Source organism: Coffea eugenioides, chromosome 7 (assembly GCF_003713205.1).
Source record: "Coffea eugenioides isolate CCC68of chromosome 7, Ceug_1.0, whole genome shotgun sequence".
NCBI classification, from domain to species: domain Eukaryota; kingdom Viridiplantae; phylum Streptophyta; class Magnoliopsida; order Gentianales; family Rubiaceae; genus Coffea; species Coffea eugenioides.
The window spans coordinates 10,962,836-10,989,098 of NC_040041.1; the positions used below are offsets into that span (position 1 = coordinate 10,962,836).

The 26,263-nt window shown below is 34.1% G+C and overlaps 2 protein-coding genes and 1 non-coding gene across 3 annotated transcripts; 2 read left to right on the forward strand and 1 right to left on the reverse strand.

The window, feature by feature from the left end:
• The first annotated feature begins 443 nt into the window (after positions 1 to 443).
• On the forward strand, positions 444 to 550 carry LOC113778922. The gene has a single exon (XR_003469387.1). It is a non-coding gene; the product is annotated as a small nucleolar RNA R71 (small nucleolar RNA).
• A 5,098-nt stretch (positions 551 to 5,648) lies between these two features.
• On the reverse strand, positions 5,649 to 7,340 carry LOC113776859 (uncharacterized mitochondrial protein AtMg00810-like). Its single transcript, XM_027321915.1, has 2 exons — positions 7,214 to 7,340; positions 5,649 to 6,199 (listed from the first exon to the last, which is right to left on the reverse strand). Exons 1-2 carry the CDS (start codon positions 7,338 to 7,340, stop codon positions 5,649 to 5,651), a joined length of 678 nt encoding a protein of 225 aa, XP_027177716.1.
• Positions 7,341 to 20,647: 13,307 nt separating this feature from the next.
• LOC113778231 (WAT1-related protein At5g64700-like) lies at positions 20,648 to 26,134 on the forward strand. The gene is made up of 7 exons (XM_027323555.1): positions 20,648 to 20,931; positions 21,025 to 21,087; positions 21,252 to 21,368; positions 21,550 to 21,802; positions 25,004 to 25,162; positions 25,250 to 25,401; positions 25,652 to 26,134. Exons 1-7 carry the CDS (start codon positions 20,759 to 20,761, stop codon positions 25,848 to 25,850), a joined length of 1,116 nt encoding a protein of 371 aa, XP_027179356.1. The 5' UTR covers positions 20,648 to 20,758; the 3' UTR covers positions 25,851 to 26,134.
• The last annotated feature ends 129 nt before the right edge of the window (positions 26,135 to 26,263 follow it).

The window sequence follows — 26,263 nt, forward strand, 5'->3', positions numbered from 1 at the left end:
AATTCGGGTGATTACGCCATCCTGGATTATAAGTATTGGAGTATGGATTGTTTTGGGGTGGACGGTTGTAATTGTTGAGATATTGAACCTGTTCACTGCTAGAACACATAAAATCATCATGATCTCCGCCGCAAATGGTACAACTTGCAACAACTACTCCTTGATTAGAACTAGAACCAACTTGCCTATTAAGCATCTTAACCACATTATCCATTTTTGCACTTAACATATTCAAGGTATCTACTTCAAGCATACCTGCGGTTCTCCTTGAATTACCTCGTTCGTTTGCCCATTGGTAGTTGTTAGCAGCCATTTCTTCGATCAATTGCTGAGCTTCCTCAGCTGTCTTTCCCATTAAAGCTCCTCCCGCTGCTGCATCTACATGTGTCTTTGTTGGATAGGTGAGACCATTGTAAAATGTTTGGACTACTAGCCAATCGGGTAGACCATGATGAGGGCATCTTCTTTGCAATTCCCGATAACGCTCCCAAGCTTCATACAATGTCTCTCCTTCCTGTTGAGAGAAACTTGTTATATCCATTCTCAATTTAGCAGTTTTTCCAGGTGGAAAGAATTTATTAAGAAAAGCCTTAGCTAATTCATCCCAAGTAGTAAAAGTATTTGGAGGATGAGATTGTAGCCAAACCTTAGCCTTGTCCCTTAGTGAAAATGGAAACAATCGAAGTTTAATCGCATCTTCACTAACACCATTAAACTTAATTGTATCACAAATTTCAAGAAATGTTGATAAGTGAGAATTTGGATCCTCAGTAGCATTACCTCCATATTGAGATTGTTGTACCATTTGAATCAGTGATGGTTTTATCTCAAAGTTATTAGCGTTTACCGTTGGTCTTACAATGCTAGTTTGAGATCCTTGTGCTCCCGGTAAAGCAAAATCTCGCAGAATTCTCCTATTTGATTCATTTTCTGCCATTTCTTCCTCAAATTGTAATTCTATCAAAATATCTTCTATTGGCTGCCAAACCTCTTGTTCCTCTTGATGTGATGTATTCCTCCTTTGTCTGCGTAATGTTCTTTCAATTTCCGGATCGAAATGTACAAGTCCTCGATTTGATCGGTGCATACACTACAAACAAAAACAAGAGAAAATTTTTATACTTTTAATTCAACAACTTGAATAAAGATAATGAAATTTATCTAAATTAATAGAGATGATGAGGCCCTAATATTGCCGCTCCCCGGCAACGGCGCCAAAAACTTGACGGGATATTTTGTATCAATGCAAGTTTAATTCCGATTTTACACCCGTTGGACTGCAAGTATACAGGTCGCAATTGTAGTACAAGATGTATATCGGGTCGATCCCACGAGGAGCAATTCAAACAATTACTAAGCCCTTATTTTCTCTATTATTTAGACTAACAATTAATTTGAGCAGAGAAAATCTAATGCTGTAATCTACAAATCTGATATACAAATCTAGTTTAACAAATGCTGAATGCAAATAGAGAAATTTCACTTAAGGAAGATTCTAGGGATGTAGATTTCACTTATGGCATAAACAACACAAATGAATGGATTTACTTCTTGCTATTATTCTTGCTTAACCAGAGATTCATTTCCAAAGTTTCCAAGTCTCATTTTCATGATGAAATGGCCTAAAGCAATATAGATTTCCCTATTTTCATGGTGAAATACTACTACTACTCTGTTTTATTTCATGAAATGCTAAGTAATCCACCTAAGTGTATCTCTATTTTCATGAACATACAACTCAAGCTCTACTCATGTGTTTCCATTGTTATTACCAATTCTCATTGAACAATAACAACTCTAACCAAACTATTGGTGATCAATCAATAGCAAGTAATCACAGCTACACAAGTAGACAAGTTAATACAAGATATAACAAGTGTAAATCACATTCAATTTATACTATTTAGCCATAAGTTTCATCTACTCCCTAGATGAAGAAAGTTAGCTACTCATGTATGATTCAACAATCAGAATCACAAGTTTATTGCTGCAAAACATCATACAGTACAAGTATAAGAAAGATGAAAGAAAGCTTAGCCAACTGAAGGTGAAGCTCTCTAATTCCTGCTATGCTCTTGCACAATCTGATTACAAGTGAAAAACTCCAAAGACAAAATGCTTCTCCAAGACTCCTAACTAGAGAGAAACTTGTTACAAAATGAAAAACTAGCTACGTATGGTCATCCTCTGCTTCTCCTCTGTGTTTCTGCATAAAAGGTGGAAGAAATTCCATTCCTCTCACTTCATAATTTCCTCCACTCAGATTTTGTAAAAAGAAGTCAAAGATATGATATTTCCTTTTGTCCATACTCATTTGGTCTTTTCTTTTGTTGCAGAAGCATGTGCCACCGATTTCTGTCCCTCAAAATAGCTGGAAAGTTGTGAAAAAGGTAAAGAAAAACGGCTGTTGCACTTGCTGAGGAGAGAGACAGATCCGAGCCTCGGATCCGAGGAGTGAAAATGGATCCGAGCTCGGATCTTCAGGATCCGAGGGATTTCGTAATGGATCCGAGGTCGGATCGTCCTGACCTCGGATGCTCTCCGCCAGAAGTACAGACGAGGGTTCGGATCCATCTTGTGCACACGGATCCGAGCTCGGATCCGTGTTGACCAATTTCCAGTTTTTCACTTCTTCTCTTTTTTCTACATTTTTGCTCCTAATTTCTTGTGTACTTTGTCCTCTGGATGACCCTTACATTTCTTTGAACTTGTGCATGAATTTCATACATCAATTACCTTCACAAATTCACAAGATTAACGCATTAATTCACTCATTTATCAATTTTTTGAAACCTTAATCAATATTTAAGCAATTATCACCAAAAGAGTTCAAATATGGCTTAATCTTCTCAGAACATACCAAAAATTAATGCCAAATTCATACAAAATGTACGTTAAATATTCACTTATCAAACTACACTTAAAAATAATTATTAACATATTTACATGTATAAAAAACTACTAATACAATAAAAATAAATACAAAAATCTCAAAAAATAATATATAAGAGAAAATAAAAAATACAATAGAAAATTCACAAAGAATCTTATTTTTTTTGGGTGTATTTTGATTATTTCATTTTGTTCAATTGTGTTTATTACTCAGTTAATAGTTATTGGATTTTAAGAAAATAAAAAAAAGAATTAAAATATAATATTTATGAAGGAGAAATAGAAATATTACAAAAAGTAAAGCAGAGATTGAAATAGGCAATGAGATAGAAAATCCATTACAGTTTGAGATCAGACAAGAAGGAAGCATGACATTACCAGCTAAAGCAGGACATTACCAATTGGCTAAGCTTGAGGATTGTGTTGGGATGCAGTTATGAAAATTCAAACTAAACATGTTTTACATAATTCTATGCTAGGTTAGTTGAGGTGCACAATCATGTGTGAAGAGAGAGATTAAAAGTGGGAGATGAAATTCAAGATTAATGTGAGCTACACCATCTATTGAGATAAGATGGACGAAGTTGTGAGGATGTCAACTTGAACTGGTACTCACTAACAAAAGGAAAGGCCCGCAAACAATCAAAGGGAAAGAAACACACATAAACCCATAGAAACAATCTCAAGAATTTGATATATGAGACAAAGGGAAAGAAATTCTCTTCTATTACTCAAAGGAGGTTATGGCTACAGAAGAACAAAAAAACTAAAAACCGCAAAGGCTTTTTGCTCTTGTTACCTTCCTTGACACCCGAGGCTACAATTTCCCTTTTTACAGCTACTATTTTGACTCTACAACTACTAATCAATGGGAATAATCCCATGCAATCGCACGACAAGCTAAACAATGATGTTAGCCACTCACACAAAGACAAGTGGCCATTAACCCAAGGCTCACCAATAACCTAGCTTGGTTTATATTTCTATACTGCTTCCCTTAAACCAAGCTCCTCTAATCTGGTCATGCCCAACATCTTCTTCAACTTCACAAAAGTCTCCGTCTTCAATGCCTTGGTGAAAATGTCAGTCACTTGCTTTTCAGTTCTGCAATAATCAATTTCAATTTCCATCTCTGAAACCACCTCACGTATGAAGTGATATTTGATGTTGACAGGTTGTCAGCCTGTGCAATAATAAAAACCTACTCAACTAAAGTTAATTTCTGTAAATAGTGGTAAGCAGGGTCGAATCCATAGGGATTGGGTGTAACTGTTTCTTTTCAAATTCACAGTAACAAAAGCGGTGTTTTTGTGCAGAAGGTGACAATCAAAGAAATTCAAATAAAATCTAAGAAGTTACTAAAAATTAAATAACAAATTACTAAAATCAAATGGGTGATAATTAAGGATCTAGCCAAGAAATAACTTCAGCAATGGTGTACCTAATTAATCATCGAAACAAAGACAGTTTCAATTATTTACTAATAAATAGGTTATAACTGCCAAACAAGCGATGACAATCAACCCCTCCTTACTGTGTCGGTGATTAAGGTACGCCCGTTAACCACTGCTCTAATTGAGAAATAATCTTAGGTACGCCCGTAAGATTTAATTCCCCAATTGCCTTATGTATTAGAGAAGTCATATTCTAACCAAATAACGCACTATCAAGGTTATTTCAGATTAGCCCGCGTATTCCCCTGACACAAACCCAATCATGCCAGTTGTCACTAAATCAAGGCAATTAAACAATTACGGATTCAATGCCCTAATTGACAATAGATTATCAAGTTAACTAATTATCCGGATCCAAGACAATCAATTAATTAAATAATCATAAGTACTGCAATCGAGAAATATGCGAATACCAATAAATAAAAGGAAAAGATAAAATTAAATCGATCTCACAATTTTAGGCGAACCAAGGCCTCCGTTGTTCCTTGACTAGAGTAGGGAAATTAGTTCATAATTGATGAACAAAATCCACAAGAAATTGAAACAAGAGTTGCGGCCATCAATTGGAAAATTGGCCTAATTCAATTCGCTCTATTCAATAAGGAAAGAAAGCTACAGGAGGCAATTCATTGTTTTTGCTTCCTCTGGCATACAGAGGAAAAGATACTACTAAAAGCTAAAAGGGAAGTCAAGTCCCCAGCTACGCTAAAAGACGAAAGACTCAAATAAGAACAAGAAGATAGTGCCTGTTCTCTCCACCATTTTCTATCTAAAAGTCTAATTGCTAACTAAGATCCCCTCTTGTGCGGCGGCTCCCAGGGGAAAAGAACACCTACATCTTCGGTTCAGCCGTTCCAAAAGAAAGGGCCCAAAGTTTTTCTTGCTTTTCCAAAATTGCCCCTCGGATAAGCACTGCTACTTGCATTTCTTTTCTGTCAAATTAGCACATGTTATCATATTTTTATTTTACTCCCTGAAATAAATGCCAAAATACTAAAAGTGAGTAGAATCCAGCAATTAATCCACATCGAGTCAGGTAATAGGGTAAATTAATAATAAAATAAATGATAAAATTGCAACCTATCAGATGTCAATATGCTTGCTATGCCCATAGAGTACTGGATTCTTGGACAACTCAATTATTGATTTACTATCACAATAAATATTCGTAGAATCAACTTACTTGTGTTATAGAACACCAAGTATGCGACGTAACCACAAAACTTGAATAGCACTATTAGTTGTTGCAATATATTCTGCCTCTACTGTAAACAATGCAATCACCTGTTGCTTCTTCGAACTTCAGGAAAACAAGTTAGAACCAATAAAAAATGCATAACCTGAAGTACTCTTCCTCTCTACTGTATCATCTGTCCAATTAATATCTGTGTAGCCAAACAATTCAACTGGATCACTTCCAGAATAAAAAATGCTATCACTACGAATGCCTCCAGTATACTTCAAAATTGTCTTAGTTGCCTGGAAGTATGACTGACATGAATTTTTCATGAACCCGCTAATCAGACCAACAACAAAATTGATATCTAGCCTTGTAGATGTCAAATATCTGAAACTCCCTACCAAACCTTTAAAATAGGTGGGATTCACATATCTACCAACGCCTTCCTTGGTCAACCTCAATTTTTCTTCAACTGGTGTCATAATTGGCTTTGTTGTATCCATTTTGAACTTCTTTAAAATGTCACTTGCATATTTCTTTTGAGATATAAAAATTCCACTGTCAAACTGAAAGACTTCAATTCCCAAAAAATATGACATGAGTTCCATATTAGTCATCTCAAACTGCTTAGTCATAATCTTCCTGAACTTTGCAACCATCTCTGGATTATTTCCTGCGGAAATTAAATCATCTACGTACAAGCATACAATAAGAACATCACCACAAGTAGAAGACCACGAGTCACAAAATATGAATCAATTCTTGTACATCACGCTCTTGGGGTTTGTTTCAATCCATATAAGACTCTCTTTAATCTACATACCTTATTTTTCCGATCTCTTCTGACAAATCTTGCTGGCTGCTCCATATACACTTCTTCATTAAGAACTCCATTCAAAAAGGCTGACTTGACATCCATTTGAAAAATTCTCCAGTTATTTTGAGTAGGTGGAGAAATTATCATACGGACTGTGGCAAGTCTGTCAACAGGTGCAAATACTTCAAAATAGTCAATTCCGGGTTTCTGCTTGTATCCCTTCACCACTAATCTCGTCTTATATCTATCAACTTCTCTGCTAGGTTTAAATTTTGTCTTGTATATTCACTTCACTCCAATGATTTTTTTATCAATGAAAAGAGAAGTAAGTTCCTAAGTGTCATTTTTCTTTATTGCATGAATTTCTTTCTCCATTGGTTTCATCCAACAATCATCACTGGCTGCTTCCTCATACACAACTGGATCATAATCTATAAACAAAGCAAAATTAAAAATATCTTCGTCAGAAGGAATATCATCTGGTGTAATAACATAATCATGGCCTCTTCTGACAATCTTGCTGGCAGCTCCACATACATTTCTTCATTAAGAACTCCATTCAAAAAGATTGACTTGACATCCATCTAAAAAATTCTCCAGTTATTTTGAGCAGTTAGATAAATTATCATATTGATTGTGTCAAGTCTGGCAACAGGTGCAAATATTTCAAAATAGTCAATTCTGGGTTTCTGCATGTATCCCTTCATCACTAATCTCGTCTTATATCTATCAACTTTTTTGCTGGGTTTAAATTTTGTTTTGTATACTCATTTCACTCCAATGACTTTTTTATCAATTGGAAGAGAAGTAAGTTCCTAAGTCTCATTTCTTTTATTGCATGAATTTCTTTCTCCATTACTTTCATCCAACGATCATCATTGGCTGCTTTCTCATACACAACTGGATCATAATCTATAAATAAAGCAAAATTAACAATATCTTCGTTAGAAGGAATATCATCTAGTGTAATAACATAATCCTGCAGACGAGCTAGCATTTGTCGCTAACATTGGGGATGTTCAGTTAACTTAATTTGTGGACCCTGAGCAACCGATGATGGCTGAATATTATAATTATCCTCCTCTTGCTGATAATTTAGAGTCACCTCTGCTATGTCAAGATCTTCAGTAGACCAATCCTAAACGTCTTTTTCGTCAAAAGTCACATTTCTACTTACTATCACATTTTCTGTCATAAGATTATACAACCTATAAGCTCGAGGACTTCACTATAACCAATAAATACATACATCTTCCCCTTATCATCAAGTTTCTTTCTTAATTGATCAGAAACATGGGAAAAGGTAATACACCCAAAAATTCTAAGATGACCAACAAATGGTCTTCTACCACTCCACACTTCTTTAGAAATTTTTTCGGAAACACTTCTGGTAGAACACCTGTTTAATAGATAAATTACACAAGAAACTGTGTCTGGCCAAAATGATTTTGGTGTTATAAAACTAATAAAATGAAATACTACAATAGGAATTGAAGAAGTAGAGAAATGAAAAATGATTTTTTTATTATTCCAACTAATCCAAAAATCATCCCAAAGGGTGTCAATGTACCTCTATATATATGTACTACAAGATTAAAGATACATCAATCCTATTAAACACCCACTACTACAAGAATATGGAGAAACTTATGAAACGGTTTCTCCACTACATGAATAGATTTATGGATTGTAACTTCTATACATAATGTAGACATAAATCTTGAATTAATCCTCTTGAAAATATAAAGGGACATCCACATTTTTAGTTGTTTCATAACACTCCCCTTTAGATGTCCATTATACAAAAAATATGCCTCGTTAAAACCTTAATAGGAAAAAATTCATCCGGACAAAAACCCTAGTGAAGGAAAAAGAGTACACTATTCCTGTGTATTAATTTCTCCCCCTGATGCAAATATCATTTGAGATCTTTTAATCGTCGCATTCCAATACTCTTCACCAATTTCTCAAATGTTGCAGTTAGTAATGCCTTGGTAAATAAATCCACCAAATTATTATCTGATCGAATTTGTTGCACATCAATTTCACCATTCTTTTACAAATCATGAGTAAAAAAGAATTTTGGTGAAATGTGTTTCGTCCTATCTCCTTTAATATATCTTTCTTTCAATTGAGCTATACAAGCTGCATTATCTTTATATAATATAGTTGAGGGATTTTCTTTTTCGAAGGATAACCCACAACTCTTCCGGATATAGTGGGTCATTGATTTTACCTAAACACATTCCCGACTGGCTTCATGAATTACTATTATTTCAGCATGATTCAATGAAGTGGTGGCTAGTGATTGCTTTGTAGACCGCCAAGAAATGATTGTACCTGCATATGTAAATAGATAACTAGTCTGAGATCTTGTTTTATGCGGGTCAGATAAATATCCAGCATCAGCATAACCAACCAATTCAGATTTAGATTTATTTGAATAAAATAAGCCAAGATCCATTGTTCCTTGGAGATAACGAAAAATATGTTTAATACCATTCCAATGTCGTCTTGAAGGCGAGGAACTAAATCTTGCTAATAAATTTACTGCAAATGATATATCAGGTCTTGTACAATTAGTAAGATACATTAGTGCACCAATTGCACTGAGATATGGTACTTCAGGATCAAATGTCTCTTCATCTTCTTCTCGTGGTCTAAAAGAATCCTTATTAGAATCTAATGATTTGACGATCATTGGGGTACTTAATGTATATGTCTTATCCATATAAAATCGCTTTAATACCTTCCGAGTATAAGCAGTTTAGTGGACAAAAATTCCATCTTTCAAATGCTCAATTTGTAAACCAAGACAGAATTTTGTCTTTCCAAAATTTTTTATTTCAAATTCTTTCTTCAAATATTCAATACTATTTTGAATCTCTTCAAAAGTTCCAATCAAATTTAGATCATCAACATATACAGCAATTATCACAAAATTTGATCCATTTGTCTTGATAAAAACACATGAACATATTGGATCATTGGTATAACCTTTTTTAATTAAACATTCACTGAGACGGCTATACCACATACGTCCAGATTGTTTGAACCCATACAAAGACCTTTGTAATTTAATAGAATAAATATCTTTAGAATTTGATTTGCCGCTTCAGGCATATTGAATCCTTCGAAAATTCTCATATAAATATCATTTTCAAAATTTTCATATAAATATGCAGTAACAACGTCTATTAGACGCATATCTAGTTTTTCATGTACTGAAAAACTCACAAGATATCTAAATGTGATAGCATCCACTACAGGTGAATACGTTTTGTCATAATCAAATCCAAGCCTTTGTGAAAATTCTTGAGTTACAAGTCTTACTTTATACCTCACAATTTCATTTTTCTAATTTCATTTTCTCACAAATACCCATTTATATCTTACTAGCTTTACACCTTCAAGTGTTTGGACTACAGGTCTAAAAACTTTTTTTTTAACCAGTGGATTCAATTCAGATTGGATCGCATCTTTTCACTTTGCCCAATCATTTCTACGTTGACATTCATCAACCGATCTAGGCTCATAATCCTCGTCCTCTGCCATAATATCAAGTGCTAGATTATATGCAAAAATACTATCAATAATTATTTCTTTTCTGTTCGAACTTTTTCTTGAAGTGACAAAATTTATTGAATTTTCTATAATTTCATTCTCTTTAAGAATTGGCTCTTTAAGAGCGCGACCTCTTCAGGGGGTTGAATTTTGTCATTAATTGTTGATTCATTTACTCCTCTTTTCTTTCAAAAATTTTTATCTTTGGAACCAAGAGGTCTCCCACACTTCAGGCGTACTTTAGACTCATTAGCACTTGTAATTTGTTGTTCAGGGATATCGATTTTAATCGAAGTATTTTCAGTAGGAATATGTGATTTAGTAACTCTTCTGGAGTCATTAAATGCATGGATAATTGATTTGCAATTTTTTACAAATGTATAATCCTTTGAACTTTTAGTTCACATTCTTTAGTACGAGAATCAAGAAAATTCAATGATATTTTTCAAGTAATTTCCTTTTTTGGTTGATTTTTATCTCCCCCTAATGTCGAAAAATGCGATTCATCAAAATGACAATTTACAAATCTCGCAGTAAATAAATCACCTGTCATTGGTTCCATATATTTAATAATTGAAGGTGATTCATATCTGACATATATCCTCAATCTTTTTTGGGGGCTCAATTTACGACGTTGGAACGGTGCAATTGGGACATACACCGCACAATCAAATATTCGTAAATGAGAAATATTGGACTCATAACCAAAAGTTAATTATATGGGAGAATAAGTATGATAACTTGTCGGCTTAATTCTCACAAGTATTGCTACATGTAATATAGCATGTGTGAGGACCCGAATTCTTCTCACTTATAATTCTATTTTTATGGCTTAATTAATTATTTGCTCACCTGTTTTCTTCGAGTATTATTTTCTAATATCTTTAGACCTAATTACATGGATCTATAGCTTTGTTATATTTTTAAAGTGTCTCGTTTCAAAAATTAATTTTTGAAAACCCGTTAAGTGAAAATAGTGCACGTGCGTTTGGAACGATAACCGATTTGAAGATACACTGTACTCGGAAAATTGGAGATATGTGCCTTAGTCTTAAAATAGGTATTTTTATGATTAAGTGCTCAAGTGATAGTTAGTTATACTATCGTTATAAGAATTTCTTAGAAATTTCGCCATATCGCGCATAAATTGGAAGTACGCGTTTTTACGCGCGCGATTTAAATGAGAAACTTTAGACCCTTATTTGGGACAACTAAGAGTAAATAATAATAATATTGATATAAGTATATTGAAAATTTAGTGCACTACTGAAACAAACTCGAGAGGAATCGAGCACGAGACGCGTGCGTAAGAGCACTAGTGAGAGTTGATTTTTGGCGCCAAAATTTGAATTCAATTACCAATCTTTTCAAGGGTGCATCACACCAGATCAAAACTCTTCTCTTTTCACCTCAAGTGCCGGCTGAACACTCTTTCTTTTCCCTCTCAAACAGCCGGCCATTAACAAGAAAGAAGAAGACCAATTTCTCCATCATTTCACCTCTCAAACTTGCACCAAATCACTTGAAATTTCTACCACAAGTTCAAAACTATTTGGAGATCATCTTAAGCTATCAAAAGAGCTGCATTTTCACCTTTTTTGGAGCTTTCTTGTGGCCAAAAATTGACATTTATCATCTAAGGAGGTAATTAACGATCAACCTTGAAAATCTTGATTTATGGAAGTTCTATTGCACATATAAGTTCATGCATGCATGTGGGTAGCTTTATTTATGTTGAATTTTGGTGTGTGGGCTCTATGAACTTCCACAATTACTTGAGGACTGATTTCATGAGTATTGATGTTATTAATATTGGTTTAGTGCTTAAATTAGTGGAAATAAGTTGTATTGGTGAAAGGAAACTCAAAGGAGGTGATGAGCAAAAATCTTCCGATTTTACCCCTGCCATGTTCGAGCACTTTTGTGTGAATTTTTGAGGTTCTAATGACTTGTTTATGATGTATACATGTTATATGGATGGTGTAGAAAGTTTCACTGAAAAATAACGTGATTTGATTGGCCAAATGGAATGATTTCCGAAGTTCAGCAAAACTGGAATTTTATTCCTGGATTGCCCAGGCTGTCTTTTTGTTTCAGCCATAACTTTTTACTTCGATTTCGAAATCGAGTTCTGTTTGCAGCACTAGAAACTAAACATTCTCAACTTTCCAACGGTATAAAATATATGTCCTGATTCCACCTGAACAATCCGTACCAACCTTTTAAAGTTCCCTGTTCTGTTTCTCATTTGAGCTGGAGGCTTTGTTTTGGGCAGCAACTTAATGCTCAAATGTGAACTAGTTGTGGACAGATTTTGAAAATGATTTCTTATGAGAAATTATAGCTTTATGAATCTAATTTTCAACACCACTAGCCAAGCTCAATTTCGAGTTGAATTGAGAGAGTTGTGGCCAAAATCCCAAACTGACTCGGTGAACTAAAACCCTCTTTTGGCTAGTTCAAAGCTTTAATCTTTATTGGGGCTTGTTGTTTTGAAATTCTTGGTGTTAATCACCTACCAAATGTATTTTGGATGTTTCTTGGACATTTTCTACACAAATGAACCATATTTGAGATGTTTTCATTGGTCAAATGTTTAGAAAAAGGAAAACGGAACTCCAAGGTAGTTTTGCCTTGGAGGTTCTTGGAGTTTTCGTGGTTTAGTTAACCAATTTCCCGTACGTATTTTTCTATGAAATTTGGTAGAGGAATAGCCTTATATGGTAGTATATTCATACCAAATTTGGTGCCATTCCAAGTCCATTTCGATACTCAATCAAAGTCCTAAAGTGTTTGGTTTAAATCTGGAAAATGGTAAATAGGTTCACATTTTTAGCAACTTTGAGCCACCATATCTTGGTGCTCAAAACTCCGATTCTTTTTTCGCTTATTTTGTTTTAAACTTGGATTGGAACTCTAATAGAGTTTCAAATTTCAGCAGTTAGTTCACAATGTGTGAATTTTGCCGAATTTCCAAACTTTGTCGAAAACCAACCCAAATCTGTCTTGATAACTCAAGTCATTAACTTTGAGCCAATTTTTGAATGTCTTCCCCTTGTATTCATGGAAAATTTTCTTCTAGGAACTTTTAGTACTTTGGAAGAAGTTTCCAACGGTACCAAGTTTTCCAATTTTGGACTTTCAGAGAGTGAGTTATGATTTTTCAAAGAATACCCTAAACTTGACAAATTTTGACCTTTTTAAAAGAATCCGCGCGGGAAAAACATTCCACAGAATCCGGCCAGTTCTTGGCCGGATTGTTAGCCAGATTGTTGGTGAGTTTTGAAAAAAATTGGGTTTCTTCACTGCCTTGAATCCGGCCAGTTCTTGGCCGGTTTGTGACGTGGCACTTCCACGTCCGACTTTGATCGTTCGTCTGAAAATTCATTTACATGATTTCGTACCTACTAGCTTCCATCCAATGATTTTAAGGATGAAACTCAACCTTTTTCTTTCATTTTTGAACACCACTTTCGAGTCTCGATTATGAATAATTAAGGCTCAATTCATGAATTCTCCTTAGAGTGAACACTAGCACAACCTTCTCGATAAGTAAGGGATTTTAAGTGATAGTGTGTAATAGACAACTATTATTTGCTCAAATGCTTAAGGAGACCTTCAATAGGATCTCGAGGGGAACACCTAAAGACTTGATTACGTACTTACTCTCTTGTTTCAATAGGTGAGTGTTCCATATAGGAGTACGTAATTTGAATAAGTTTATGATATACTTATTCCATGATCATTAAGTGTTGAGTACTACATGTTGAGTATTAACCACACTCATGCATATTTAAGTAAGATATACTTGCATTACTCGACATGAAATACGTGAATTGCATATTTACGTGACGTATTTAAATGATCAATTATGCTATGGTTGCATAAGTCGGTTGGAACGAATCTCCTCGACTCTTAAGCAATAAATGTGGGAAACGGCCAATAGCGGCTTACTAAAATAATAAATGTCTACCAATTAACCGTGATTACTTAACCGTCAACCGTTAACCGTAATTACTTACCGTTTACCACCCTACTTGACTACCAATTTACTTGATTACTTGAATACTTGTTTACTTGACTACCATGAATTTCATATTCATATGAAATTATGACATATTCTTTACGTGTTTAGATGTTAAGTGTTACCTATAATTGCTCTTTGAACTTGTCCACCATTTTTAAGGCGAGTGTGTACTTTATCTCACTCGACCTATTAAAATGATAAAATTTTACCGTTCACCAATTTATTTGATTACTTGTGCATGTTGTAAGCTCTAAGCTGAACTGGGTCCTGCCCTTGGTTACTGACCTACTCGAGCTAGGATTGGGTTCGGTCGGATAGGTTGGAACCCTGGGTCACCGTTTCGGTATACTCGAGTATTACCACTGGAGGGATAAGGTGATGGCCAGACAAATCGAGGGGATCCGGAAGTTATAAGGTGCAGATGACCGACTTGGTACCACTGGAACACCGTATCCTTCAATGTGTGTTTATTTTGTATAGAGATAATTATTTCATGCAAATGTACCAACGTGCAAATCTTGAGTCATACCTGTAATATGCTCAAAGTACTTGTATAATAATATTTGTCTCATATTCATGCACCATTGTGCAACCCCGAACCATACATGTGGTATGTTCCATTTTCTTGATTTATTAGAACTGCTAGAGTGTCTTGGAACCTCACTGGTTGTGTAGCTCATACCACGTTGTGAATTTCTTTTACAGGGTTCGAGACCAAAAGTACTCGAGAATAGTACTAGATTATTTTTTTTTGAAGATCTTAAATTGTATTATAACGGATGGTTGTAGTACATATTCTTTTGAATTGTATTAAGCTTGAAGGCTATCTAATTGTAAGTGTGAAGTGTTTTGGAGTACTTTAATTATGTATTTGAAGTATTTCTAGTTTTGAATTATGGATTGTATTGAGTCCTGACGAGAGTTGGGCAGGCATCCCACTGATACCCTTGGGTTCGTCCTTGGGAGAAGTGGGGGTGTCACAGCATGTCCCCAAAACAGATGAAGAAAGTTTAGACCTCATCAACAATGGTCTAGCAATTAATTGTAACCATTTAATGAATGATTCGACTAAACCATTTTGTGTGTGAACATAAGTTACAAGATGTTCAATAGTTATTTTAATGGACACACAATAATCGTCAAAAGCATGTGACGAATATTCATCAACATTATCTAGACGAATTTTCTTTATTGGATAGTCTGAAAATTGTGCTCGCAATTTAATTATTTGAGAAAGCAATCTCGCAAACGCTAGGTTGCGAGTAGATAATAAACATACATGTGACCATCTAGTTGATGCATCAATTAGCACCATAAAATATCAAAATGGTCCACATGGTGAATTTACAGGCCAACATATATCACCATGAATTCATTCTAGAAATGTAGGGGATTTAGTCCCAACTTTAGCTTGTGATGGTCTAATAATTAATTTCCCTTGAAAACAAGCAACACAAGAGAATTCATTGGCTTTTAATACTTTTTGATTTTTCAATGAGTGGCCATGTGAATTCTCAATTATTCGTCTCATCATTATAGATCCGAGATGTTCGAAACGATCATGCCAAACCATAAAATCATTGGGATGAGTAGACTTCTGGTCTATTAGGTGATGAATTTCAATTGCACTAATTTGTACATAATATAAGCCAGAAGAAGAAGAACATAATTTTTCTACTACGCATTTTTGACCTAGAAATAATACTTGTGATTAATAAAAATTCACTATTTGTCTTAGTCATTGTCTCGATATGATATCTATTTTTGCGGATATCTTTAAAACTCAATAAGTTTCTCCGAAACTTAGAAGAGAATAGTGCATTATTTACGACAATTTTAGTCCCTTCAGGGAGAAATAGAGTAGCTCTTCCGGAGCTTTCAATCAATTTTGTACTATCACTGATGGTTTAAACATTTGTCTCTCCTATTTTTAAACAAGAAAAATATTTTTTTATTTTTTAATATGGTATGCGTAGCACTTTCAATGAGACAAATATCACATCAACATTATTTAATCCCAAATATTCGACATCCATTTTTTCTTCAGGAAGAAAATTTCAAACAAAAAATAAATATTAATAAAGATGCTAAAATAAAATTAAATAGAAAGAAAATTACATGAAAGATATAAAACATCATGAAATATCTAAATAATCATGGGGTACTTGTTGACATCTTCAGGATGCTCAAAAAAATCAGCAACATCGATGTGTGTCATATCAGTATCATCAGCATCATCATACTCATTCTTTTGATCAACGAAATTTGTCTCAACACCTTTATTTTTCTTTTTCAATGATATTTGATAGAGATCAACAAGATGCTCAGCCGTACGACAGGTACGGGACCAATGACCTTCTATATCACACCAGTAGCATTTTTCTTCATAAACTTTCTTTTCTTCATTTTTCTGATCATAGTTATTTTCCCTCTTTTGAAAAATATTTTGTTGTTTGCCACGGTTATAATTTTCACAGGGCACAAATTTACTACGATCGCGTCCACGGCCACGACCACGTCCACGGCCACCTCTACGGCCACGTCCATGACCTCGACTAGAATTTTGAAATTAAGTCGCATTCGCTTCAGGGAATGGACTTGCACCAGTTGGTCGGAACTCATGATTTTTCAGTAATAATTCATTATTTTGTTCAGCTAAAAAAAGATATGCGATAAGTTCAGAATATTTTTTAAATCCCTTCTCTCGATATTGCTGCTGCAAGAGCATGTTAGACATGTGAAAAGTAGAAAATGTCTTCTCTAACATATCTTCATCAGTGACTTTTTTGCCACTTAATGATAATTGAGAAGTGATTCTGAACATGACTGAATTATATTCGTTGACAGATTTACAATCTTGCAGCCGTAAGTGAAACCAATCATATCGGGTTTTTGGAAGAACGACCAACTTCAGATGGTCGAATCTTTCTTTCAAACCTTGCCAAAGAACAAGAGGATTTTTAACAGTAAGATACTCTATTTTTAATCCTTCATCTAAATGATGACAAAGGAAAATCATAACTTTGGCACGGTCTTGGTTTGAAGATTCATTTTTTTCAACAATAGTGTTACCAAGACCCATTACCTCAAGATGAATTTCAACATCCAACACCCATGATAAATAATTTTTTCTAGAAATATCAAAAGACACGAACTTTTGTTTTGTAAGATTAGCCATAAGAAATTAAAATAAATTTTGGGTTAGAAATTTACCTCAGAAGTCACTTGAAGAAATATGGGCAGAATTTCGGCAAAATCTTATGCTTCACTTTTGTTCAAGGTAGAGCCTCCGTTTTCACCTTTTGCTCAAAAGTAAAGACTCGTACTGATAACGTGCTATAAAACTAATAAAATGAAATACTGCAATAGGAATTGAAGAAGTAGAGAAATAGAGAATGATTTTCTTATTATTCCAACTAATCCAAAAGTCATCTCAAAAGGTGTCAATGTACCTCTATATATAAGTACTACAAGATTAAAGGTACATCAATCTTATTAAACACCCACTACTACAAGAATATGAACAAACTTATGAAACGGTTTCTCTACTACATGAATAGATTTATGGATTGTAACTGCTATACATAATGTAGCCATAAATCATGAATTAATTCTCTTGGGAATACAAAGGGACATCCACATTTTTAATTGTTTCATAACATTTGGCATATTTTTCACTTTTAATATACATCTCACCATATCCATAATTTCATATTTTTCCTCTCTGTCACTCTATTTTGTTGGAAAGTGTACCTGATAGTCAACTGATATTGCATTCCATGTTTCTCAAGAAAATCATTACACACCAAATATTCCTGACCCCTATCTATTCTCAAAATTTTAATCTATCACCCACTTTGTTTCTCAACAAAAGTCTTAAAAATTTTAAAAGTGTTACAGGCATCAGATTTTTGTTTCAAAAAATACATTGAAGTTTTTCTACTAAAATCATCAATATAGGTAACAAAATACCTGCAACCACCATTAGAAAGAATTTCCGCAGTGCATAAATCTGAATGGATAATTTCTAATTGTCTTCTGGCCCTCTATGATTTGCCAGTCTGAAAAGCATCCCTATGTTGCTTTCCCAAAATGCACATATCATAGATTCTATCAGAATTTCTAATACTAGACAACCACCAACCATTCTTCTTTTGGGCAAAAATTTCAAACTGTCAAAATTCAAATAACCAAACTCATATAACATAATCAATTACTGTCATCTATCCCCGTACTCAAATAGAAAAAAATTGGCAGAACTCAAATTCAGTAGAAATAAGCGATTTGAAGTCATTGGTACACTAGCAATCATTCCAATATTTTTATCAAAATAGTACAAGTACCGTTCGTAATACGAATATCCTATTTTTTCTTAGACAACTGGCCCATACTCAACAAATTTTGATGTAATCCAAGAACATAGAAAATATCAGAAATAAAATCTGTAGACCCATTTTTCAGGCTAATAGAAAATTTTTTTCTTGCCAATCACTAGTAAAACAATGTTATTCTCAAATTTAATTTCACCATGGAGAGATTCATCAAATTCAACAAATAATTCTTTTTGACAAACATATGGTTACTACAATCCGTATTCAAGTACCATTTATTTTTATCAACCACATCAACAGTATTACAGGCTCATAATAAAGTTTCAGATTTTTTATTATTATCTTGCACCTGATTGTCAGGAACATTAGCCTGAAAATTTCTGTCTACATTTTCTCCATATCTACATTTAAATTGTCTATGGCTCAATTTTCCACAATTATAACATTGAACTCTTTGTCCAAAATTATTCTGATTAAAATTATTTCCTCTGTCAAAATTACCATCTCTGCCTCTATCAAGAGCACCTCTAAAATTGAAATTATTACCTCTATTGTGTCCAGGATTTGATGTACCTCCTCGGCCTCTATTATTCTTGTCATGACCACTTCTGTTATTGTAATCACCTCTGCTCTTCTGACTGGAGTTGTCTTGCTCCCTGACATCATTAGTGCCTCTCAAATAACGCCTTCTCTATTGTATCCTTCTCTGGGGTATCCACCAATTTTCCATTAATTCTTTGTTCATGTAGAATTAATGATCTATACAAATTTTCAATACTCAAATCCTCCAAATCTTTCATTTTTTGGATTACAGCTAGCACATGATCAAATTTCATGGGTAGGGTATTGAGAATTTTCTTAACAAATGTTCTGTCAGGAAGGTTATATTGATTGAATTTCATCTCGTTTTTAATATCTAATAAACAAGAAAAATATGACTCAATAGATTCTGACTTATTCATCGTCATAAGTTCAAATTTTCTCTTCAACATCATCAAATTATTTTGCTGGATCATGTTAATCCCTTTGTATGTTTTCTCCAATATATCCCAAACATTCTTTGTCGCATCAGCCATAGCATAGCAATTTTTTCAAAAACTAACATGTCAATTGCCTGATAAATTTATGACAAAGTCAAGCTATCTTTCGCCTTATCATTCACACTAGCATCTTAAGCAAGTGCAGATTCAATATATCGATGCAATTTAGATGCCTTGAGATGGGCTATCATTTGTTTATGCTAAAAATTAAACTCCGTTTTTGCTTTGAGTCTTTGGACATAATAAATAATATTGGAGTTAGGATTTGCTATATTTCAATCTACCATAGCTTTGGTACCACTTTGTAGGACTCAAACAAATAAACATACATAAACCCATAGAAACAATCTCAAGAATTTAATATCTGAGGCAAAGGAAAAGAAATTCTCTTCCATTACTCAAAGGAGGTTGCGGCTACAAAAGAACAAAAAAACTAAAACCGCAATGGCTTTTTGCTCTTGTTACCCTGCTTGACACCCGAGGCTACAAATTCCCTTTATACGGCTCCTATTTTGACTCTACTACTACTACTAATCAATGGGAATAATCCCATGCAACCGCGCCACAAGCTAAACAATGATGTTGACCACTCACACAAAGACATATGGCCATTAACCCAAGACTCACCAATAATCTAGCTTGGTTTATATTTCTACAGGTCTGGATTCTGATGAAAACTAAGAAGCCAGACTTCACTAAAGCCTACATTTGTGTGGCCAAGATGCGGGAGTTTGATGAAAACCTGAGCCTTCATTGTCATAAGTTAGCTATCCTGTTGCAGCTTTCCCAATTCTTAAGTCACATGATCCGTTAATACTCTTGATAATCTGGACACAATCTACAGTGGCAGTGTCGTATTGACCATGCAACTCTATATATGTTTTCAATGCAAACAGGGGTTTGGGCATTCTTGATCAGTCAGCATCTTATTTCATGTACTCATAAAATGAGAGCTATTGTGGCCAGCGCTACTTGTCACTGGATTATTGTATTTTCGTGTTGTTTTCAAGCTGTTGTTGTATTTGTTACATTAAAGATATAAAATTGTTGTTAGTTGCCAAAAAAAAAAGTTTACTAAAACAAATATTTCACGTATATTGGGTATAACAATGTAATGCAAGTATACATTAAACGTCATAACAAGTATAACAACTGGACAGAAGCGGACCAAAGTTAATCATAGTTGCCTCATTTCCATGCAAACTAATGTATTATTTAAGAAAGCTACTCAACCATTCCATCCGGGACCTACCCTAATTTTATAGACGTTTCTGGTATTACGGACGTGTGAAATCACACATGTAGTCTTACTTCCTCCAACTTCTACATAAACATCTCATTTCTACAGAATTGGATTGTAAAACAACAACAAAGACCAAAGCTATTAACGTTGAGCTCAAATCGACAAAAAGAAACGAGTGAAGCTCAATAGAAGTCATACCCAATTGAAAAAATGGAGGGCTACAAACTTTATTTAGCTGCTGTATCGGTACAAGTATTCCATTCTATCATGCACATAGTTTCCAAGGCTGCAATTGATGATGGTTTCAAGACATATATACTCGTCTTCTACAGACAAGCCATTGCAACAGTCTTCTTAGCTCCCATAACTATCTTTCTTGAGTGGTATCGTTCAGCTCAAATTTAGCATATTAATCTTTATTTTTCTGCTCTTGCTTGCTCGATCTAACACATAGTATACTTTTATCGAATTTACAGGAAAAGTGCACCACCTCTGACGGTAATGACATTTGTCAAGATGTGTATACTTTCTCTCCTTGGGTAAGATGTTAGCAAAAAATTTTCTAGTGAAAATCATTGTTGTATTTCAGTTGTCTTGAATTTTTTCTAATGAACTGATCGTGTATGTTTCTTTTTTCTTGAAGGTGTTAATTGAATTATTGTTTTCCTCACAGTTGAAGTTCATATCCACTTGTCTATTTCAGGTTCACATTGACCTGGAATCTCAATAATATGGCTCTTAGGTACACATCTGCCCCGTTAGCTGCAGCAATCAATAATACAATTCCAGTCAGTACTTTCTTCCTCGCAGTTCTATTCAGGTAAGACATACATGTTACAAATCTAAGATTTCTGTACCTGCAAACTCTTTCAACTATTTTCTAGTACTCTAAATTATGGCTTCAATTGTATGAATAAATTCTTCAAATTTTAACTTGGGTGCTCAATAAAAATTTAAAAAAAAAAAAAAGAAATTAGCCAACATGCTTTGACTGCTTACAGAATGGAAAATTTCAATTTGAAGACTGTCCCTGGGATTTCAAAATTTGCCGGAATAGCACTATGCTTAGGAGGATCTGCAACTATTGCCTTCTATCATGGTGCCCCTTATCTGAAACTATTGGTTCATCATCACCTGTTGAAAATTCACAGCCCACAAAATACGGGTCATGCTCCTTCTAGCACCACATGGGTCAAGGGTGTACTTCTAATGTTTCTTGCCTACATATTATGGAGTTCCTGGCTTGTATTGCAGGTAAAATTAATGACTCTTGATAAAGCTTTTTTTTTTTGGGTGGGTTTTTCTGGCCAATGCAAAAGAAAACCAAAGAGTAAGAAATCATCTATTGATGGGAAAAATGCACTTTTCATCTCAATGTTTTGGGTGTGGATCAATTTCACCCTCAAATTTCCAGTCAAAACACATTTTGCGTTGATAGTTTCATAATTTCAATAGAGTGAGGATAATTTACGGATTGCCAATCAATTTTGATGTTATATCTTAACATAACGAACACGTCTTGTTGGTAAAATATTACATTGGGTTGACAAAAATATTGAAAGCCCTATCTTAGTTTACTTTCCCTTTTTCAGCTCTAAACAGTCTTAAAAAACTTTAGCCACCATAACTCTCTCCTCAGTCCAGAACTGAATAAGAAGCTCCAGAAGGACTGAAGCCATGGAAAAGAAATGATTCCGTTATAGCCAATTGAAGAAAAATGCCACTATGAAAAAAGAGTTTAACAATAGGTTACTCCAAATTATAGTATTGTTTCTGTAACTCAATCAATGGCTGAATAAAGTGCTAATAATGCATTTACTAACAGACTGGTCATTTGATTATATTCTATCTAAATTGGTTTGCAATCCTTCAATTTTTCTTAATTAGTTAAAATTATGAAATTATGAGGATGAAATGTATCTTGGGTGAAATTTTAGAAATAAAGTTGGTCCATACCCCAAAATTAAGGATGAAAATTTATTTTTCTCCTTGATTATCAAACTCTTATATTTTCATATATATATATATATATATGTATATATAATCCATTGCTTTTGTTAAGCACTAAAAAATTGTGCTCTTTGATTTCGCTGCCATCAGTCAATTATTCAATTTAGGACATGCCACATTGTGATACATATTTATAGCTTGTTTTGAATCCCATCGTATCCATGCCTTACTCTACGTAACCAATATGTTATGGCAGAAAATTTTACAACAGATCGAGTAAACAAAAATTAGTAAACCAAATTCTAAAAAAGAGTAAATGGCATAAACAGTCTGTCAATTACTTTACAGTAAAATAGTCCATCAACTTTATTATTTTTAGCTGATTTCATTCTTCAACCATTTCTTTTATTGCAGCTAATCAGGTCTGAGCCACCCAAATTGTAAGGGTTCTCCACAAATAATAACCAGTTAAATCAAGTTTAAAATAGGAAAACTACCAGCAAACTTTCATTAAATTGAGAAAACCAGATTAAGTCAGGCAATTGCAAAGAAATTGGATTTGATCAAGAGCAAAAAGTCGGGCTTTTTTTGGCAATTTTTTTGATAATACAACCGAGGAATGCTGAAAAAAGCTACAATTTTTTACTCTCAATCTGGTCTAGTTTGTTTGGAATTTTCTCGACTAAATCTGTTTTTTCAATTTTAAGAAGAGCTGTAGGTGGATTCGATCAAATCAGGCAATTGCAAAGAAATTGATTCCATCAAGAGCAAACAGTTGGGTCTTTTTTCAGCAATTGTTTGATAATAGTATTGGAGTTTGCCAAAAAAAAAATGCCACAAATTTTACTTTCCATCAGGTCCAATTCCTTTGTAATTTTCCTACCTAAACTTGTTTTTTTTTTTAATTTTAAGAAGGGCTGTAGGTGGATTTCTTATCTTGTCGCCCATTTGACTAGTTATTACCGGAAAAATCTTCCTATTTGGATAGCTCAGTCAAATAAGAAATAAGGACCTAATCGGCTACCAAAAAAACAAAAAAAGGGACAAAGACTAAATTGGCTATAAATAAAGTTGAAAAACTGTTTTAACATTAGTCAAATATTTGAAGGACCATTTAGGTCTTTTGCTCTTCCCAGCAAAATGTGTTAAAAATTGGAGTTTTGAGTTGAGAGCCATGTCTTACCCTTTCATATGCCAGACCATACCCTATCCGTCATTTTTTTTTCCGACAACGATAACACCCTTAAATTTTTTGGTGTCACCCTTGAATTTTCTTTTGCTGCAAGTGGGATTTAAATCTCCATCTATAATCCAAGAAGGGACTTAAGTCTTTCTTTGATAGCCACTGAGCCAAACACAGTGGTTCCTACCGGTCGTATTGTCCTAGTCCAATTACAGTTTGTCGTACATATAGTGGCAGATTTACCTTTCTTGATGCATGTGATGTTTATGAAAGAAAAGAGTGAGTGTGTTTCGATTGTGGTTTATTGGCCAAATTTTACTTACTTACGTTACAAATATATTTTTTGACAACTCTTTTATCTTTCGAATCACCTTTTTATCTTATATTAATCATATTAAAAGAAAAAAAGGCAATAATTTTTTTAAAGGGAAAATGACTAGTTCATTTCTCACATTTCACAAAAATATTCTTTTTATCCCTCACTTTAAAACGAAGCGAATTTGTCCTTGATATTTAAAAATTGAAATTATTACATCCCTGAATTCAACTTTCAATTTGAATCCAACCACCTAGCAACCCAATTACAAATTTCAGAAGTATAATTGGTTGATCACTTGATTAACTGAACTTGATATTCACATGAAAGTTAATGAACCCACAAAGGAAAAATAAAATATTATAACATAAAAGGGATTAATCTTTCCTATATTATTATTGTATATGTTGACGGGTCTAGATATCTACCACATAATTTCAATTTAAATTGAAATACCAAACTTGTATAAATGGTATACATCTAGACTTATGAGTGTATAAACTCATGGTACATGAAAAAATTTATCCAAAAAAGAAACCTACTAATATTCCAAAACAAAGAAATGGCCTTTTTATGTTATAATTTTTTTATATTTTTCTTTTTTTTTGTTTGACAAATGTCATATGAATGTGATGGAATTGACCGAGTGATCCATCAACTTTATTTCTGAAATTTGTTATTAGGTTATTGGATGGTTTGATTCATATTGAAAGTTGGGTTCACGGGTATGTAATAGCTTCAAAATTTAAATATCGAGGATGAATTTGCTTCATTTTAAAAGTGAGGGATGAAAATAATATTATTTTGACATGTAAGGGATAAAACAAGTCATTTTTACTTTATAAAACACTAATCCAAATAATCTCCTATTCAAATACACTAAGTGCAGACGATTGAAACACGTGCTCAAACTAAACAGAAATAAATTATGCAAAGTGCCCCTAATTCCTTGACCTTCTAAATAAAGAAAGTAAATGGCTAAGTACTGACATTTGAATGACCACAGGGCTGCCTATCGAAAAGCTATCCTTCGACACTTATTAGCATAAATCTTCAAAACTTCTTCGGCGGAATTTTCTCGTTTATTATTGCCATCTATTTGGAAAGAGATTTTGATGAATGGAAGCTTGGATGGAATGTTAGACTTCTATCTGCTGCTTACTGTGTAAGTCTATATATTTGTCCAGAAACCTTTGTCAAGACCCCAAACAATTATCTACATGATTAGCAACTTACAAACAGAAATGGACAGGGAATCATGGTCAATGGTGTTGGATTTAACTTGATAGCTTGGGTTCTTAGGAAGAAAGGGCCCTTATTTCAAGCCATCTGGGTTCCACTTGTGCTGCTATTCACAACTTGTTTTTCAGCTGTCTTTCTCGGGGAGATAATTAGCTTAGGAAGGTAATTTACTTGATTTATTTTTCTTTTGCATTTTCGACTTTAATTTCTCACCATATGCTAGTTCTCTTTTGATAGAATCCAGTGTTGAACATTAACATCGTAAAGGAAAAGGCTTCTCAGACACAAATGAAAGAAAAAATTGATCAAGTCTAAGAAACATCCAATTCTCAAAATCAATTTACATGACAAAAAATTGAGTATCACAAAAGATTTGTATTTATTCATGCTGAAATTTTCCTGTATTTTCCAGTGTTGTGGGAGCAGTATTGCTGGTTATGGGGTTGCACTGTGTACTATGGGGCAAGATTAAAGAGCAAAGCAAAGAAACGGAGAATTGCTCTTCAACTGTCCACCTCGCACAAATATCACAGACTGCACCAAAGGATGAAATACAAGTGGGGAGCACTCCAAAGCACTCATTAGCTCAAAATGCTTGCTCCTATGTTTGAGTGCAAGGCTTGTTTATCCGGTGCGCACTATCGAGTAGCAGTTATGGTTCGCTTGTCAAAAAAAAAAAAAAGATTGTGAAACTGTTTGTTGTTAGATACTTAGGCACAGAGAGCAGGATTTTGGTTTAGATTTACAAATGGTAGGCAATAAATTTAGTACATCGAGTACTCATTAGTTAGTCTATCCAAAATACCTGACAATAGTGACATCAAGCACTCACTAGTTACTCCATTCTATGACGATCATCCCATTGTGATCAATCCCAAATACTTGACGGTGGTGACATTAAGCACTCATTAGTTAGTCCATTTCATGACGATCATCCCAATGCGATCAATTAGTAAATACTCTAAAGCGCGATCAATTACTAAGTACTGTAAAGCACGATCAATTAGCATTACTTGATCAATCC